This window comes from Canis lupus, chromosome 9, assembly GCF_011100685.1.
Source record: "Canis lupus familiaris isolate Mischka breed German Shepherd chromosome 9, alternate assembly UU_Cfam_GSD_1.0, whole genome shotgun sequence".
Taxonomy (NCBI): domain Eukaryota; kingdom Metazoa; phylum Chordata; class Mammalia; order Carnivora; family Canidae; genus Canis; species Canis lupus.
The window spans coordinates 32,274,732-32,293,223 of NC_049230.1; the positions used below are offsets into that span (position 1 = coordinate 32,274,732).

An 18,492-nucleotide genomic window follows, 5' to 3' on the forward strand; every position below is an offset into this window, starting at 1 on the left:
CTTCAGAACCAGAGTTCAGGACATGGCCCCACCTTCTCCTTGTAGAGCCAGGTGTCTCCAAAATTTTCTAATTGTGCAGGAAAAAAATTAGGGCACACGCCCCCAGTAAATCTTATTTTAATTTTCAACTTCTTTACGTGTACTACTATGCTAATATATGTATATTATAAATCTATATAAAAGGAATATAGGAATATATAAACTTCTATAAAAGGTTTATATATTTATATAGGAATATATATTTATATAGGAATATATAAACGTATATAAAAGGGTATATTTGAAATAAATCATAGTTTATTAATAATTAAAATATTTTAGAGTAATTGCAGTTCAGTAGGTTTCCTTTTTTTAAAAAAAAAAAATCTTGATTTAACCCTTTGTGATCCAACTCGAAACGAATTCTAAGGTTAGCCTATTTTGGTACGTGGACTAATGCCTGTCACAAATGAAAAATCCACCTCACAAGATAAACAGGTCCCAGTGGAAGTATGTTCACTGTGCTGACTAAATCATGATACTAATTTTTCAATCCCATCCTCCAATTATGCAAAGGATTTTGTTGAAATTCAGCTTGTAAATTTCCATCTTCCCTGATGTCAATCAGTTTTTCACACAAACTAATCAAGTGTTGCATTTTTTATATTTTTAACAAATGGGTTCAAAATCCACTGAAATCTTCATTTTTTTCTTAAAAAAAAAAAATGAGTTTTACAGTTCTGTTTCCAAGTCTTAAAAGCCTTTGTAGAATGAGAGCCTTTGTAGGCTGACCCAGTTATATCCCTTTTAAAAGCAACAAAATCACAGAAGAATACAAATAGCTCGCAAACATTTGTTTTCCAGGTGCTTTCTCTATAGCACAAGTTTCTGTTGAAAAGCAGGTTCTGGGGGCACCTGGGTGACTCGGTTGAGTGTCTGACTCTGGATTTCAACTCAGGTCATGATTTTAGGGTTGTGAGATTGAGACCCGCGTCAGGTTCCATGCTGGGTGTGGAACCAGCTTAAGGTTCTCAATCTCTCCCTCTGCCCTTCTCTCCCCATCTCTCAAAAAAAAAAAAAAAAAAAAAAGGGTGGGGGCGAGAAGCAGGTACTTTCTTACTGGGCTGCCACTTGTCCCATCCGATCAGAACACATTTGGGGGGCATGGTATGTGGCTGGTGAGGAGTCTTACTGGGAGCCAGAGGAGCATCGGCCTCCCATTTTCTGTTAGTGGCACATACTTATATTCTTGGTATATTTCTTCCAATCTGGGTGTTCTTTGCAATGCCCATTTTGTTCCCTAAAGCCAGGTCATACAGTCTGTACATCTATTTACTGATCATACCTGAGCAGTACCAGGTACTGGCTGCCCTTACATCAGGTGAGTAAATGAAGTTCCACTCTGACACCCCACCCCACCCCACCCCCAAAGAATTTGTTATCCTTCAGTGGTCTGGAAAACACTGTCTAGGACACAGGTCTCCACTATGTGGATGTGTGCCACTGTAGGCACTAAGACCATTTGGTCCATATAGTAAAACTAGTGAAGCTGAAATCAGTTTTAGATGAAAAACAAAAATTTTTCCAATATTTCTTGACCCTCACTGGACATCTGAGTCACCTGGGGACATTTAAAAACATACAGATGCTGAGATTCTACTCCAGACCTGACTCAATTCTGAGGGTGAGGCCTGTGCATCAGTATTTTTAAAATTTTTCCTAAGAGATTCTGGTGTAGAAATCACAGTTGAGAATCACTGTTCCAGACCAGTGCCTCTTACATTTCAATTTGCATAAAAGTCACCTGGAGAATTTGTTAAAATTCGAGTTTGAGTTTAGGAGGTCCCAGGTGGGGTCCGAGACTCTGCGTTTCCAGCAAGTTGCCAGGCGGTGCCGATGGTGCTGGTTGGTGTGGGTCACCCTGAGTAGCTGCCCCCTGTCCCTTCCTTTTCCACCCCTTCCTCCCTCTCTCTACCCCAGGCCACTGCCCGGACAGCCCAGGAGCAGAGGGAGCAGCAGCCTGCTCCCGGCAGAGCTGCCGCTCCAGCCAGGCTGTCTGGACTGCTGCTCTCAACTTCTCGGAGAGATCTGGCCTCCAGATGTTGAGAACAGTTCCTTTAACAGCCAAAAAAATAGGCCAGCCCCTACTCCACAGTGAATAAGCACGCGTGTCTCATGCAGAAGCGCTGTGATAGGCAGCTCCGTACCCCCAAACTCCCAGCAGGCTTACTGGCAGTCTGGCCAGCTGGAGTCACGGAGATGCAGGCAGAGATGACCCCCACTGCAGGGGGCACGGAGAGGGTGGCGGGCACAGTGGGTATCGAGCCAGGGCTCTGTCAGTTGGGACTATTCTGAAACTGTACCTCATAATAAAAGTCATATAATTTGTGGCGGCGCTGAAAACCTGCTTCCAAGTAGCGGTTTTTTGATGGAGTTTTGGAACCTTCTCTGAGGTCAGTAACCATTCCCTCAGGACTTGGTGGAGGGGAGGCAGGTGGACATCTTGAGGTGGCTGCTGGGAAGACTGAAGCTTTTCTAAGGGGTCCTCTCTCCATCCTGGAGCAAGTGGGGTGCAGGGCTGCTTCCCATCCTTTCTCTTGGAGTAGGTTTTGTTATCTGTGTCCACCCCACCTTCTCCTTGTGTCTCCCTTGGCCTCATCCATCATGTTCCCTCTCCTGAGCATACCAGGGGAAGCCCCCTCCAAACAGAGGCCCGTGACTGTTAGCAGCAGCCAGACTGCAGGCTCACTCTTGGAGCAAAGGCAGGAGCTGCTGGTGGTGTGTCAGTGGTCAGGACAAGGGCCAGCGTGACCACACCGAAGCAGTGAGTGATTTTTGTTTTTACCCAAAGGAAGCACAGTAGGGTCTTTTCAAGTAATGAGACTGGGAATTCACCATATGATTTGTTTTACCTCTCCCTGTCCTGAATCTTGTTCCACTGTGATGGTTGGTGAAGCACCATGGACATCTCTCTGACACACATGTCAAATGAATTTTAACAAGTGGGTCTCAAGGCAGAAGGCTGGGAAGTATGTGTGAAGATAGAGGTTGGAATAGGGGAGAAGCCGTAAAAAGTCTTGTTTGATTGGTGGGCGAGGACAGCTAACCTCTCACAAGGGTTTTCACGCAGTCCTCCTAGCTGTGAGATAGATTTCTTCTTTCCTTCTCACAGAAGATACTGAGGGTCAGGGTGGTTAACGAACCTGCTCAGAGTCACACAGCCAGTTATGGCTGGAACCAGAATGTGAGCCCAAATCTGCCTAGATCCAAAGACCAAGCCCATTTACACACACACACTCACTCACTCATTCATTCACTCATTCCCTCTCTCCCTCCTTCCGCTTAGGGGGTTGGACATTAAAATAGTTGAAACGCACCTTCCAGGATGCTCACTGCATGGGTGGGGCCAGAGGATGTCAGAAAGGGAGACAGACTTGAAACTCACTTTCTGGGGGAGAACCCGGGGGTACCAACCCAAATACCTCTGTGGGGAAAAGCTTCCAGACGGTGCCCCATCTCCCATGAGCTCTGGAAGCCCAGGGATTTAGAAGCCTTGAAGGACACATTCTTACTGGTGGAGCCTGTTGAAACTGGCTGAGGCTCTGTGGTGTCTAGAACAAACACAGAGGCAGGGCATCCTCATGCCCCTGCTCCAGCTGTGCATAGGACCTCAGCCGCCTCCACCCAGCTGGGCACGTACTGCAGCCCTGGCACCTTCTGCTGGGGTCCTGATCCGAGCCAGTTGTCTAGCGATTTAATTTGGTGAATTTACCACTGCGTCCCAGAGTTTATATTGGCACTTAACAGCAGTAATATGTGTCTCTCTCGCCAAGAACTGACTATTTTCCCAACCAAGATGGAACACCACGCACAAAAAAATAGGTTTGTGAACTAATCTGCTGTCCTGACAAGTGTCATTCACAGAATCACTGCGATGGAGCGCACTCAGAATGAAATGAGGTTGGGGTTGTCTGGCCTGGATCACAGGTGCATTTTCCCCCTCAGTTAACAAGAGTCTGGGATGAGACACCCCTTCTCTGCAGCCGCAGGCACTTTTAAACCACACAATCAGTATTCATGGCAGATTTCTCTCTTAGAAAAATGGTTTTTTGGGGGGGAGCCTGGGTGAATCAGTCGTTTAAGCATCTGACTCTTGATTTCAGCCCAGGTCATGGTCTCAGGGTTGTGAGATAAAGCCTCGCGTTGGGCTCCCCCTCGTTGAGCAAAGAGCCTGCTTAAGATATTCTCTCCCCCTCTGCCTACCCCCACTTGCTTGCTGTCTCTCAAAAAAAAAAAGAAAGAAAAAAAATTGTTTAGAGATGTTGGAGGGATCTCTCTCCTTCCACCCCACCTCTCTCTCTCTCTGAATCTCTTTCTCTCCTTCCCTTTTTTTTCTTCACCTCCCTCTCTTCTTTCCAGGGTGATTTTTCACCCTATGACCCCCTCATTGTAAAGTTCTCTCTACATACATACAATTTCACAGACTGAAGGAGGTGCCCCCCCCCAATCAGTAATATATACACATACACACCCCTCTCTGCCCCTGAATACCTGCTTGGAATTCTAATGTTGAACTTAGTGGTTTACCAAATCCTTATACAAAAGCAACTAATATCTCTGGGTTTGGAAGCAAGATCAGTTGTTTACACTCTAGTATGAACTAGTCTCCATCCTTTCTTGAGCCTGGAACAGAGAAACTTTACCCCTGATGGCTCCTTACCATGGATGAGATCTGCCTGTGGGGCTAAGAGATCCAGCTTTCCATGAAAGGGGTATTAGAGGTTTCTTAAAACAGCTTTAGTTTCTCCCTTCATATTAGAGGGAAGCCTAGAGATTCTTTCCTTTTGGAAATTTCTAGGTTATATCTAACCAAATGACCTCTACTCAGCTCATCCTGAATTAGGAAATATGGAGCAGAGGCAGACTTGGGTGCACATCAGAATCCCCAGAGAGCTGGTTAAAATGCAGATTCCTGGGCCACATCTACAGAGCTCACCTTAGAAGGTAGGAGAGCCCTAGGGGCTGCATTTTTAACATTTCCCTCCCCCATCAGAGACTGCCACAGGACCACATCAATAAACACTGGTTTAGGAGCACACTTCCACTTTCACTCCCAACTTGGTTTATGGTCTGGAGGCCTCCAGAAACAGTCCTGAGGTTACTGTGGCTATATGAAAAAAATTACTTATAACTAAAGCCTTAATGAAACACTTGCTGGTTCACAGTTGGCGTCCAACTTCTAGAAGGTTGACGCTCACATTTCAAGGTCAGGTGTTGGCTCCAGCATCCTTGGGCTGAAAAGGAAAGAAAAGTACCTTTCCAGTTGAGAAATTGGCTCCCCTCTGGCAAATGCCACCAACGTAGCTTAATATTAATTTAGGGAATTCAGTCTCGTGCAGTTTCTGTGCGCTAGATTGGAAACCTGATAGTGCCATTCCTGTTATCTGACTTCCCACACACCTGAGATCGCCTCCCTCCCCATCCCCACATCCCCCCAGCCCCTAAAGGTGGCTGGAGAGGCGCAGGTGCGAGCTGGCTCTCCAAGTCCCTTTCCCCTCCTGATTAAGTGATGTGTGGGAATATGGGAGGCCCGTGTCGATTCGCACCGATCTCTGCCTTGCCCGTGCGCCAGCCACTTGTAATTCCCCACAGCCCCAGCCAGGCTCTGCAAGGCAGAAAGAAATATGACCAGGCAAGTTGAGAAAATAAATTAAACTAAGTGTCAACTTTTCTTGTTTCTCTCCTCATTATTAAGAGATGGAATGGGGCTCGTTTATCAAGCAGGGGGAGAAATTAATTGACACGGCTTTAATATCATGATGTCTGGCGTGTCTGGTCACATTCCTTCATTTTTTGGAAAGGCATTTTATTATAGTTTACAGCAACCAGCTGCCAAACTACTGGTGTAAACGAGGAAGCAGGTGCATGAGTGATGCCACGATGGGAGGGCTGCAGGGCCACCCTGAAGGGGACGTGGCAGGGAGGAAAGGTCGGGTCAGAGAGGGACCCCCAAAGAGGCAGCCTGTGGCTTGTGCTACGGAGGAAGAAGGGTACGGGGGAGCAGGGGAGCAGAGAGACCTGTCTGCAGGCTTCTCAAATTCATCTTGGGCGTGTTTGCCTGTGTTTGCCAGGCCGCAGGGGACGGTGGTAGCAAGCATCTGCCTCTGCTGGCCTCCTGGCCCGCAAGTCTTTGTTCTGACCAGCCCCGAGGCTGCATCCTGCGTCCATCACGTCCATCACGGGTCAGCGAGCCAGCCGCTGTGCTTTGTTCTTAACCGGTCCAGGGAAGTGAGCACTACCCGGTTTATCCCTCCAGGGCAGCTGACTCATCAGGGAGGCATTTGGCTGCAGGAAGTCTCCAACACCATGCCTGATAAGCCAACCCTGTGTCAGGCAGGTCTATGGGTGGGGTCTGGAAACATTCAGAGAAGTCGCTCACCCCATGCCCATCCTAGGTTAGCCTGCCTTAGGAGGGAACCTAGTCGTTGTTTGTTTTCTTTTGTTTTCTTTTGTTTCATAAAAGTCATCTTGCTTGTGCACTTCTGAAAAACCTCAGTGTTCCCCTTCGCTGCCTCTATGTTGAAGGACGCAGACATCTCGGGCAGCAGAGGAAGCAGGCGGGCAACTGGAACGGATGAGCACAGCTCTACCCACCTCTCTCTCCTGGCCCTCCTGCTGGGTTGTTAGAATGAGGTGCTGTTACCCATTGGGTAGAGGTTCTTGCAGGGGAAATGTGACAGGGCAGGCTTATAAGAGCCAAGTTGAGGGACAAGTTTAGAATCCAAGAGATGCCAGAGGTAGTGTGACCCACCTTTCGGCAAAGGAAAAACACAGGCGTGTGGTCCCCCCCCCCCCCCCCCCCCCCCCCCCCCCCCCCCCGCCCAGTACTTCATCTGTAAAGTGGGATAGTTTCTGCTCCATGGGAGGAGCTGTGAGGACTGAGTTAGTGGCTGCTCAATAAGTGTAGGCAAGCTTTCTCTTTTTAAAATTATCATTAGAGTGGATTTCAGGAGTGTCTGAGTAACATGTAGTGAATATCCCAAAGTGCTAGTCAGAAACATGTCACTTCTTTTTTTTTTTTTAAGATTTTATTTATTTATTCATGAGAGACACAGAGAGAGAGGCAGAGGGGGAGAGGGAGAGGGAAAAGCAGGCTCTGTACAGGGAGCCCAACGCAGGACTCGATCCCAGGACTCCAGGATCACACCCTGAGCTGATGGCATCCCTAAACCACTGAGCCACCCAGGTATCCCCAGAAACATGTCACTTCTTTTGAAAAGACAGCTTGTTGTTTTTTTTTTTTCTCGGAACAGATCCATCTTCTGAGATAGATAGATAGACAGACAGACAGATAGAGCGAGCTAGCAAACCCAGGACCTGTGAACCCACTCCACCCCACCCTGCCATGCATCTGTGCATACTGCTTGTCTCTGCTCCTCTTGCCCGATGGACCCATGGGCAGAGGGTGCTCACACCTTCTCCATCCAGGGTCACAGGAAAACCCTTCAAGGCAGATGACACTGATTTGCCAAATCTGCTGTAGCCCATACAAGTAACCCAGAAATGTTCTGAGTTGGGGATGGGAAGCAGCAGCCTGAAATGACATATCGCTAAGCCGACACACAGCTAAGTGGTGGTTGACTCTTGGAGCATGTGAAACACCATGCCTCATGGCTCAGGCTCTTACCCTCTTAAGCCCTAGGGCCACCATATCCAGCTTGAACACTTACTGATCCAAGGAAGTCCCAAATGTCCTGCTCTGGCTTAGTAGCCACGTGTCATCCTGGATGGGTCATTGAAAACTAGGCTGAGCAGTTGAGCAAAATGATGATGGCAGAGCCTGCCCCACCTCTCACAGGGTTAACTCAGGGACCAGGTAGGATGATGTTGGAGAAGCATTTTGAAACCAGAAAGTGCTCTCCACGCCCAAACCCAAGAGATTTGTATTGATACTTAAAGCAGCCCACAGATACTACTAGTTCCTCCAGCACTGAGTTATTAGCAAGAGAGGGAGGTTGCTTGAGTTATAAATATACTTGAGTACACATACCTTAAACTCCTCGTGGGATGCTCTGAATAAATTTGACAGTCTGGGTGGGGGCAGTTTCTCCATCGTTTTTTTTTCCCCATTTACCAAGTGTGTTAACTCATGATTTGCATTGATTTTCACTGAAGATGCATTAGGCACCACGCGATTGCCTATTAGTGTTCATTGACCTAGATGATAAGAGAAGAAAATTATTTTTGAGGCAAGGAGGCAGCCATTCCCATCTTTCCCTCCCTGACCTAAAAAAAGAATTCTTTGTAAGTCAACTGTCAGATGTTCCTCAGTGCCTGTGTCTGCAGCAGGTCATTTTAATTTTGAGATATCTTATTTTCAGATTTCTGTTCTCCTCTTCTGTGTGTGTGCGCGTGTGTGTGTTTTATAGCTTTGTATTATTCAGATGAATATTCAGTTTTGTTCATTTGAATAAAAGAGGGAAAAAAGGTTTGACTGTTAAATGCTTATCTCTTAAATAGAGCTTACTTGTTAGTTTCCAATAATAGCTTCATTCAGGAGAATGCTATAGAATTTTCATTTTTAAATGCTCCCTGTCAACTCCTCTCCTGTTTATATCTGTTCTCAAACCCTTTCTGTTTGGGGTTTCATCTTCCCACTTTTTCTTTTTGCCAACTTTGCTGGCTCTTGGAGGCAAATAAATAAATATAAAAGAAAAAGAAATGAGGGGTACAGTTAAGGTGAGGGCTTTGTGAGAGGCTGGGCAGGTATCGTTTTGCTGATGACAGGAGGGAGGGTTTCTGGTGATCTAGCCTGTTGTCCTCCAAACTTTGACCCTGTGACACTGCCTCTCCCTCCAGTTGTCAGTCCCTAGGGGGTTCCTCTTCATTATGAATGGCAGCTTGAGTGACTTTACTTACAGAGTTCTTTGGTTCAGGGTGAGGCCCCCTTAGGATCAAGGGAGATGAGAGCCTGAGCAGGGGGTGATCACAGGGGCACACCCGCCCCCCCAAGAGGGTCCTGATGGAGTATGAGCCTTCATAGACTCACCGTGGATCACAGTCCCCGCATGGCGGGGACCAGAGCAGGACGCCTCCCCACTCCCATGCATCCCTTAACAGGTTCTGCCTACTTTTAGAGGCCCAGAGAGGTCATGGGATTCTCCAGGAGCACACAGCTCAGTTATTTGGTCCTTCCTTTTTTGTGGGTCGAGGATAATCATGTGTTTCTTTCACCTGGCTGCTACGCCTCTGTTTGGTGGGCTTTCATGAGGCTCCATTTCTGATTCCCTGCAGGACTCTCCTTCAGAAAAATGGGAGGGAAATAATCAGTCCTTCCTGCCCCTTCTCAGGACAAATCAGACTTCCTGAGTTTTAGACAGAATCTATACGTCTAATGGACCATTCACAAGACGACCATGCCTTGAAACTATTATGCTGAGTGAAACCGACCAGACACAAAAGGACACATACTGTATGATTCGACTTACATGAGGTGTCTAGAGGAGACAAATTCCTAGAAACAAAGTAGGACGAGGTTACCAGGGGCTGAGGGAGGGAGGAATGGAGAGCTATGGCTTGCTAGGTACAGAGTCTCAGCTCAGGATGGTAGAAAAAGTTCTGGAGATGGACAGTGTGATCATGGCACAACATCATGAATGTACTTACTGCCACTGAAGTATATGCTAAAAAAAAATGGTTACGGTGGTTAATTTTATGTTATGTACATTTTACCCCATTTAAAAAAATTAATTTCAAAAAACAAAAAGACTTTGCTGAAAAAGGATTATTCCCACCTTCCACCCTCTCCTTCCCAAATTTCGGACCCCATTGTCTTTCACTTCTCTGTTTAATTTATTTGGGGGTTGTTCTCCACTGAGTTACTAATTCATTGTAAATGATAATGCACCTGTGAGGGAAAAATGATTATATGTTAAGGAATAACATTTATTGATAATTAAGTGTTTCATGGTTTCTTTGCTTTCTCAAATAGAATACATAAATATTTTAGGCACAATCAAGTTTGTTTTCTCTGTTCGGGCCAAACAGACAGGGCTGTTGAAACGATATAGATCTTTAAAATACTGCAAATGAGTCTTGACATCGCTGAATTGTTATGCATCCAAGGTACACAGGCTTGAAATCCAGGCTCTCTCCTTTGATCAGGAAAATCATTTTTGTGATACTCAAATTTTGAGTCCTGTGGGGTTAGGGAAGAGACCAGCAGGAAAATATCAGAGTCAGAATTCGAAATGATGCGGTGAGTTGTGCCCCCACCCTTCCTGGTACACAGTCTGCATTTGAATTCCTGTCTCCTGTAGCTCTGCCCCACGTCTTCCCAGCTTTGAGCGGTGGCACCGAGTGAGAAACTGGGGCAACAGGGAGTCCTGAGCCATCCTGGGCCTGGAGTGCAGACAGTGATTCACACAGTGGACCAGGAAGGCGTGGGCTGCAGTAGGAAAGCAGCTTCCATGGCAGTCATGTCAACTCGTCACCCCCATGGTGACTTGACTTACCTGGGCACTATTCCAGGATCAAGTACCTGTGCTCAGCAGCAAGCTGGCTCTAAACCAGGCTGTCCTCTGGCTTGTGGAGCAGTGCCCTTGACTGACACTGACTTCCTGTTATTTCCCGATGGCATGGATGGGTTGGGTTCATTTGTCCACACTCTCCTGCCTTCTCTCCAAAGCACATGCTTGGACTGGCTGGGGGAGCTCATGTGTGCCCCTGGGGGAGCAGCTGAAACCTGCAACCTTGCTCTACTAGTTTCCTGGGGCTGCAGTTACAAATTACCAAAAACTGAATGGCTTAAACACAGAAACTTGTGTTCTCACAGTTCAGGAGGTAGACATCCAAAAACAAGGCGTTGGCAGGGCCATGCTCCATCTGAAGGTTCTTGGGAATGTGTCCTTTCCACTTGCAGCTTCTGGTGGCTCAGGTGTTCCTCAGCTAGTGGCCATGGCACTTCATTCTCTGCCTGGTGCGTTTCTCTCCCCTCTTTGTCCTCTAGGTCTCAAATGTACCCCCTTCTTTCCCTCCTAAGAGCACCTGTCATTGGATTCAGGCCTTCCCCATTCTTGAGATCCTTAATTACATTTGCAAAAGCCCTTTTTTCCAAACAAGATCACATTCATGGGTTCCAGGGGTTAGGATGGGGACTTGGCTTTTGGGGGCCACTGTTCAACTCATTACACTCATCCTAATTAGCAGCAAGGTTTCCCCTGAGTACCAACGTGTCCAGGCTTGTTTCAGGATTCATGTGTTAACTGGGTTTAGGTACAGGCTAGAGAGGTGACCTTCAGAGACAAAATGAATCTCAGGGTGACCCGCAGGCTGGAAGTGAGGGTCGTGAGGGAGGGGCGAGGTCTATATGGTGGAGACGCTCTCCTTGAGTGGGAACCTCTGACGTATGCCACTCAGGGTACCAATTGCTGAAGAAAAAGGACGCCGTCTTGCTAATTGCTGCATCCTCCATGATCCCTAGCACAGGTGGGGGCCTGTAATGCAGAAGGAAGGACTGAGTCAGTCTCAAGGGGAGGCAGTGGTGCAGATGGATTAGCAAAATACTCAGGGGCAGAAATGGTGCATTCAGTCAGTCATTCGTTCAGCCACCAGCCACTCAGCACTCTCTGTGTTAGGGGCTCCGTGCATCCTGGGGGCCCAGAGGGAATGAGGCTCCAGCCCTGCCATCATCCTTGAAGCCTATGCTAGCAGATTTCCATGGCCTCTGCTGTGCCGTCCCTCTCTCCCCTTGAGGACCTTTTAAAGGGCTCTTCCATCTTAATCCCTTCTTGAGGGACCCCTAGTATCTGAGCTCTAGGACAGTAGACAGAATGAGGGGCTTAACCAAAGTGATGTAAGTCCCTGTGTGCTGATTGGGGCCCCTGAATGGGGGTATAAGCTTAACTGATGGTTTTCACACTCCTTTAAAGGGGGCATAGGAAGCCAACACGCCCAGGCCCAAAGAGAAACTATGTAGAGATTGCCTCTGGGTGTGGCTCTCATACAGCTCTGCACATAGTAGGTGGACCCAAGGGCCAAAGGGGAGACACCCAAATAAAGGGAACCCAGAGAATGGCATTGTTGCTCTCTACAGGGACCTGGTTTGGGGCCAGGGGTTGTATACCTAGTGAAAGATTTTTTTGTTGGGCCCCCTCTTTGGAGTGTGGTAATAAAGTATATATCCTAATGAAGACCGTGGTGGCTGCCATCTGTGTGGTGGTCCCTGCTCTCTGTTTTGCTGGAAATTGTTTGAGAGTAGCAAGTGGCCATTTCCATTCCTTTCCTAGGAATTTTCTAAACCCTGCAGGGGCAATGATGTAGGAGCTCCAGGTATCAGCTGCCTGCCCCATGCTGCTTCTCAGAGATGGTGGCAGGAGAGCCAGAGAGGAGAGACACAGGAGGGACGGGAGAGATTCTCTCTCCACCCTGGGGCACCAGGACCCAAAGTAGATACGTAAGCTTGAAGAGGAAACACCTGTATTTTTACTCGTTGACAGGAAACACAATCCTAATACCAAGTAGCCATTCTGATTTTCACGTTCATAGTTTGTGGGTCCAGGTTTGTGTTGGGTGGGCCAGGTTCATGTCTTTAGGGACTGTAGTGTCTTGGTCAATTTGAGCTGCTCTTACAAAAAGTACAAAAGACAGGGAGCCTCATAAACAACAGGAGTGTATTTCTTACCATTCCTGAGGCTGGAAGCCCTGTGTCAGGGTGCCAGCATGGTGAAGGCCCTCTTTCCTGTATAGGATGGCCATCTTTTCATTGTGTCCTCACGCAGCAGAAAGCAGAGAGAGAAAACACACTTTCGGTGTATTTTCTGAGGGCACTAATCCTATGCATGAGGCTGCCACCCTCATGACCTACTGGCCTCCCAAATGCCCCACCACCTCCTAACACCATCACATTGGGTTAGGATTTCAACATATGAATTAGGCGGCGGCGATGGGGATAGAGCAGAGAGCCTTGCAAATCCCGATTGGGGGTGACAGCCATTAAGAAGCATACAGGATGGGGCAGCCTGGGTGGCTCAGTGGTTTAGGCGCCTGCCTTCCGCCTAGGGCGTGATCCTGGAGTCCCGGGATTGAGTCCCACATCAGGCTCCCTGCATGGAGCCTGCTCCTCCCTCTGCCTGTGTCTCTCTGCCTCTCTCTCTCTCTCTGTGTCTATCATGAATAAATAAATGAAATCTAAAAAAAAAAAAAAAAAACGTACAGGATGAGATGAGCACTGGGTGTTACACTATATGTTGGCAAATTGAATTTAAATAAAATTAAAAAAAGAAAAATCCTGATTGGGGCTGCCACCTGAGGAGGTGGTCAGCCTCCCCATCTCCCTCTCCAGGTGCAAAGCCCAGGGTGCGGAGCGGGGAAGGGGCTTCCTAGGATGACACATAAGTTCACATGTGCAGAGTCAGGCCTGCTGCCTCCCCATCAGGGTGTCTGCACCCGCGGCACGCGTGTTCCCTCGCGGGGTGCCTGCTGACCCCGCAGCCGCGTTTCATCCGAGGCGGGGTGCCGTCCTGTGAGTGGGGCCATGTGTTCGAGCAGCGCCCACCGAGTGGGGTCTCAGGTGGGCAGCCGACTGGAACCCCGTCCGGGGCGGGGGGAGACGAAAGCGAGAGGGCAGGAGGGTAGCAGAGCAACTGAGGATGGCGAGCAGCGGCCGCCTGCCCCAATTCTCCAGTACGGCTCGGCTCGGCTAGCAAAGCCGGCCTCCAGCCGAGTAGGCACGGCGGAGCTGACGGGCTGACAGCGGGCATCAAACAGTCCTAAACTGCTCTAGATCCGCCGCGCTTTGGAAGCAGCGGTAGAGAAAGGATGCCCGCGTAGAACAGAGGCCTGAAACTTTTAATAGTTTCTTCCAGGCCTCAGGATGTCCTGATGAGGTATTAGAGGAAGTAATTCAGGAAGAAAAGGACAAATAACCACCTCCGTCTGGAGGCCGCCCCGAGGGCTGGCCATTCCAGCGCAGAGGGCCCGCGGGGATCCCCGCTGCCGAGGCCCGGGAAGCCCCCCCCCCCACCTCCGCGGGAGGCGTGGGGCTCTGACCCTTGTGAAAACAGACGAGTGCATTTCTGCATTTCTTGTTTGCTTCCGGGCAAATGTAAACCGTGCAGCGCCCGCCGCATGTGGGTGAAATCATTAACTTTTCCTCACTGTCGGGAGGGTGCTCGGGACAAATTAGAAATCATTTCCTCCACCTCGAGGCCCTTCCCAGGGATCCGGCCCCCGACCCTCAGATCAGGAGCCTGTCACTGCCGCAGGACATCAAAGAAAAACATGTGGCCGGCCAGAACTGAACTCACCACCCCCTCTGTTTTTTGTTTCTGTTTTTTTCTCCTTTTTTCTGTAGGGTTTGGCTTTGTCACGTTTGAGAATGAAGATGTTGTGGAGAAAGTCTGTGAGATTCATTTCCATGAAATCAATAATAAAATGGTAAGTTTTGGGGTCACGCTCTGATGCATGCGATGCCCCCCCACCCAACCCCCCCACCACCACCACCACACGTGCACAGCTTTGTCTTGCAGACTTCCGTGGCCCACGTCATCATGCAAGAAGCCGGGCAGGGTGGGCACGGGGATGAGGCTCTGAGGGTTCGGTCCTGTCAACGACCAGAGTTGACAGACTTTTGGTGAAGAGCCGAGTCATAAATATTTTCAGCTTTGCAGGCCATGCAGCCACCTGTCGCGGCCTCAGCTCCGAGGTTGAAGCGCAAAAGCATGCGAGGACAGTCCCCGCACTAATAAGGCCGTGGTTCCGTAAGGCTGTGTTTATGGACGCCGATGCTGAAATCTCATAGAATTCTCATGTTGCAAAATATTGATTTATGTATTTATGTTTTTACCGTTTTAAAGTACAAAAACCATTCTTGACTCTCAGGCTGTAGATACAAAAGCCGGCAGGGGCACCATATTTGGCCTGTGTGTTATAATTTGCTGACCTGCGGCTTAGGGAATGTGTTTGCTGTTTGGTTTGGCTTTTTGAGGGCGTATATCCTAGGTAGGAAGGTTCCCACCCAAATTCGTTCTCCCTTTGGGCCCCACTGGGTAATTAACATTCTCCCCTTCTGATCGACCAGCTGGATTTTACCCTCATGAGCATCTTCTTCTATCCCTCATTTGGCTCTTTAAAGGTCCTCTTTCCTCACTCAGCAGGGAAGAGGGTTGGATCATTGCAAGCTGGGGGAGCCAGGTAGACCTCCCAGAGAAGTGGCCACCAGAGGGTGCCATACCATGTAGACCATGTGCACACTGGCTTGCTTGACGTCTCAGACTCCTTCAAATTGAGAAGATGGGTGAGAAACCCGTTTCTTGTCGATTCCAGAAATACGAGAGCTCAGCAGGTCTTTCTGGAGCCATCAGCAGGTCCTTTGGAGCCAAAATAGTTTGGTCGACCAGCATTGCTTCCAGCCCCAAGAGAAGGGGGAGGGCAAATTTGTGTTTCAATTGTAGTTGTAACTTTGGTATTTTCTTCCTTTAGTCAAAACATTCCTGGCTTCTGAAACATGTGTTCAGATGTGCATTGTATATTGGTCTGATACGTGTTCACTGACTTTAAATTCAATAATAGAGCTTTTAGTGGGGATAAGATCAAAGCAGTCTGCTTAGCATGTGGTGCTACAGGCCTGATTCAATATTTGACTTGCTAATTTTTTTCCCAGGGCACTAAAATAATATTGTTCATATTGTTCCTAACCATCATAGGCATCTGAAATGAAAATGCTGTTTCTTTGCATACTGTAGGTTGGTGGTGTCAGCTCAGGCATTAAAATGGTATGGGGGAGATAAATGTGGAGGAATCACACGGACCCCTTCCTCGGCATTCTCTGCACTGCCCTCCCCCTCTGCGCCCCCACCTCAGTGCCTTCCGGTTGGTACTTCTCTCCTTTGGTAGATTGCTACTTGCTATTTTTAAAACTAGAGAGATAGGGGGCTTAAAAGGAAATGTAACTCCAGTGCCCAGAGGCCTCGTTTCTCCTAGCCAGGCATGCTGTTGACGGGCTCCACTGAGGGCTGCCTGGGCAGCAGAGAGTGAGAGAGGCATCTGAGAGCATTGGCAGACACCATTCCCGTCCTGCCAGGACTTAACGGTTCATCAGGAAGGCCCAGTGTAGATGGGCAAGAGACTGTGCTGTGTGCTGCCTTGAATGCGTATGTGAGGCCCTTCAGTACAGACTGGCTTTCAAACAAGCCTGAAACACAAGTGAGAAAGCTTTGTTCTCCTCAGTGTTCCAGTGGGGAAACTGAGGTCCAGGGGAATCGGCTCCAGGGCTCCCCCAACAGTAAAGGAACCCAGGTCTTGAGCTTACCAGCTGCCAGATGAATGACACAGATAGTTGTTTCGAGCTTGGGGGTTTGAGGGTAAATCCCCAGTTGACCTAGGGGGATAATCAGAAGGTAGAGTTTCATCCCCATGGGTAGCTTGAAGCCAGAGAGGTCTGTCCCCAGTCATTTCACATTTGTCACCTTCTTTTCCACCCAGCTGGAGGTTGACTGTGGTACATGCAGGTAACTGTTCTCTTAGTGGTAACGTTTCTGTTTTCTTTTGAAACCAAGGCTGGTACTTGGTCTTTTTTTTTTTTTTTTTTTTTTAAGATTTTATTGATTCATGAAAGACAGAGACATAGGCAGAGGGAGAAGCAACCTCTCCACAGTGAGCCTGAAGTGGAACTCGATCCCAGGACCCCAGGATCATGACCTGAGCCAAAGGCAGATGCTCAACCACTGAGCCACCCAGATGCCTCTGGTACTTGATCTTTAACAGTATTGCAGAAATGGAAGCGGACAAGAGAAGGGGTGGGCGCAGAGTAGTGAGGATCACATACACGCTCTAGAGGTGCCCCTAAACCCAACAAGCCCTGGCCCACCAGTCACTGGCTCTAAAGGGGAAATCCGGTACTGGAAGAGGCCATTGGAAGATCACCAGGCCTTGCTGGGCTCCAAGATAGCAGGCCCGTGGTGACCACCTGGTGGGGTCACTGGGCCTCAGGGAGGTACCAGCAGCAAAGGCCAAACACATTGATAACCGGGTGCTCTTGCCATCGGCCGTGTCGTAGTCACTGAGAGGACCTCTCCAGCAAGCCGTCCTCCTCTGAAGAAGCCTGGATTGCTGAGGATTCTATGATCCTGGTTTCTACTTCTGAGGCCACAGAAAAGGAAATGGATTTAAACTGTGCTATGGACAGAATTCAAATGAAGGATTGGAAAGACGCTGAGAACGCAGAGACTGCCAAGCAGAAACCCGGACAGTTGTTAGAAGGTCCGTAGGAGTGTTTTGTAAACTGGACTGCGCGCAAAGCTGTAAAGACCCGTCTCCTGGAAGCCTGGCAATCTCCCGGAATTCTGCGGGGAGAGATTACCACGCCGCCCCCGGAATGTGCCTGGAGCTACCATTTTCTCATTCACAGATAAGAAAGGTCTTTCTGCTGATGAGTCACGAAGATAGGACTTGAATCCAAATCTTCTTCGTCTTAATCCAGTACTCCTCTGGCTGGCGCTCCGTGGGCCCTGTATAAATAATTGTGGAATGAATAAAGGATTACAGGAGGGTCCACGTGACAGGGAGGTACATCATAATTCCCAAAGCCATTTCCCATCTAATTTGGTTGGTGAATCTCTTGGGTTTTTTGTTTTTTTTTTTTTAAATGAGGGCCCTTCCCCAGCATCTGAGAGAGCCTGCAGCAGGCACAAGCCCTCCTGCCTGCTAAGGCTCAGGGTAGCTGCTGTCAGGAAGCTGGGATCACAACAACTCTGTCCCTGTTCCCATACAGACCCTCCCTTAAAGAGGTCACCTCCATGGTGGTGGTGGCAGGGGGAGAACCAAAAAAGACCCCCATGGCACCCTCCCTACAGAGATCCCACAAATAGTTCACATTTTTTTAGTGCCAGCTGCATACTCTGCTGAGAGCTCACTTTATGCATCTCTTCTATTCTATACTTTGATGTAGATACTGATTATTATCCCCCATTTTACTGGTAAGTAAGTGAGGCAAAGAGAGAAGTTAAGCAGTTTTCCCAGGGCCAAACACTCTGCAAGAGGCAGCACCAGAGTTCAAGCGTAGAAAGCTAAAGTCCAGAACTCCCATTGGTGCCCAGTAAACAAGTAGCCCCTCCAGGCTGAATGGGACTTTAAAGGTCATCTCGCTGGACAACAGCCTTCCAAGACCACTGACCGCCCCCTCCCAGTCAGCCGTGTCGTGGCCCATGGGACTCCCATGTTCTCCTAAGAGAAGGGCAGAGGAGATGGGCTTACCCGCCAGATCCCCAGCTGGGATGAAGGGCCAAGCTTGGGCAGAAGCGGTTCCCATTGGCCACAACAGATTTCTGGGCCTCTTCCCCCACTGCCCCGGAGGCAGATGAGCCACAGGTGCTGGGGACAGCTGGCCGCCTGCTGAGCTCAGGGGCTGACCCAGGACAGCCAGGACTCAGCCCCTTCCCCTGTCTTGATGTGGGTCAGAGTAAAGCACAAACATGTCTTTATCAGTAAACACACATAAATTCACCAGCGGAGCCA

General features: G+C 48.7%; 1 protein-coding gene across 15 annotated transcripts in view; it reads left to right on the forward strand.

Annotated features, from left to right (window-relative positions):
• MSI2 (musashi RNA binding protein 2) overlaps positions 1–18,492 on the forward strand; it is a 388,731-nt gene that overhangs the window by 296,779 nt on the left and 73,460 nt on the right. For all 15 annotated transcript variants that reach the window (XM_038547828.1, XM_038547829.1, XM_038547833.1 and 12 more), the window contains exon 8: positions 14,333–14,415. In XM_038547828.1, the coding sequence (XP_038403756.1) occupies positions 14,333–14,415 (83 nt within the window). The remainder of the gene's footprint in view (positions 1–14,332; positions 14,416–18,492) is intronic.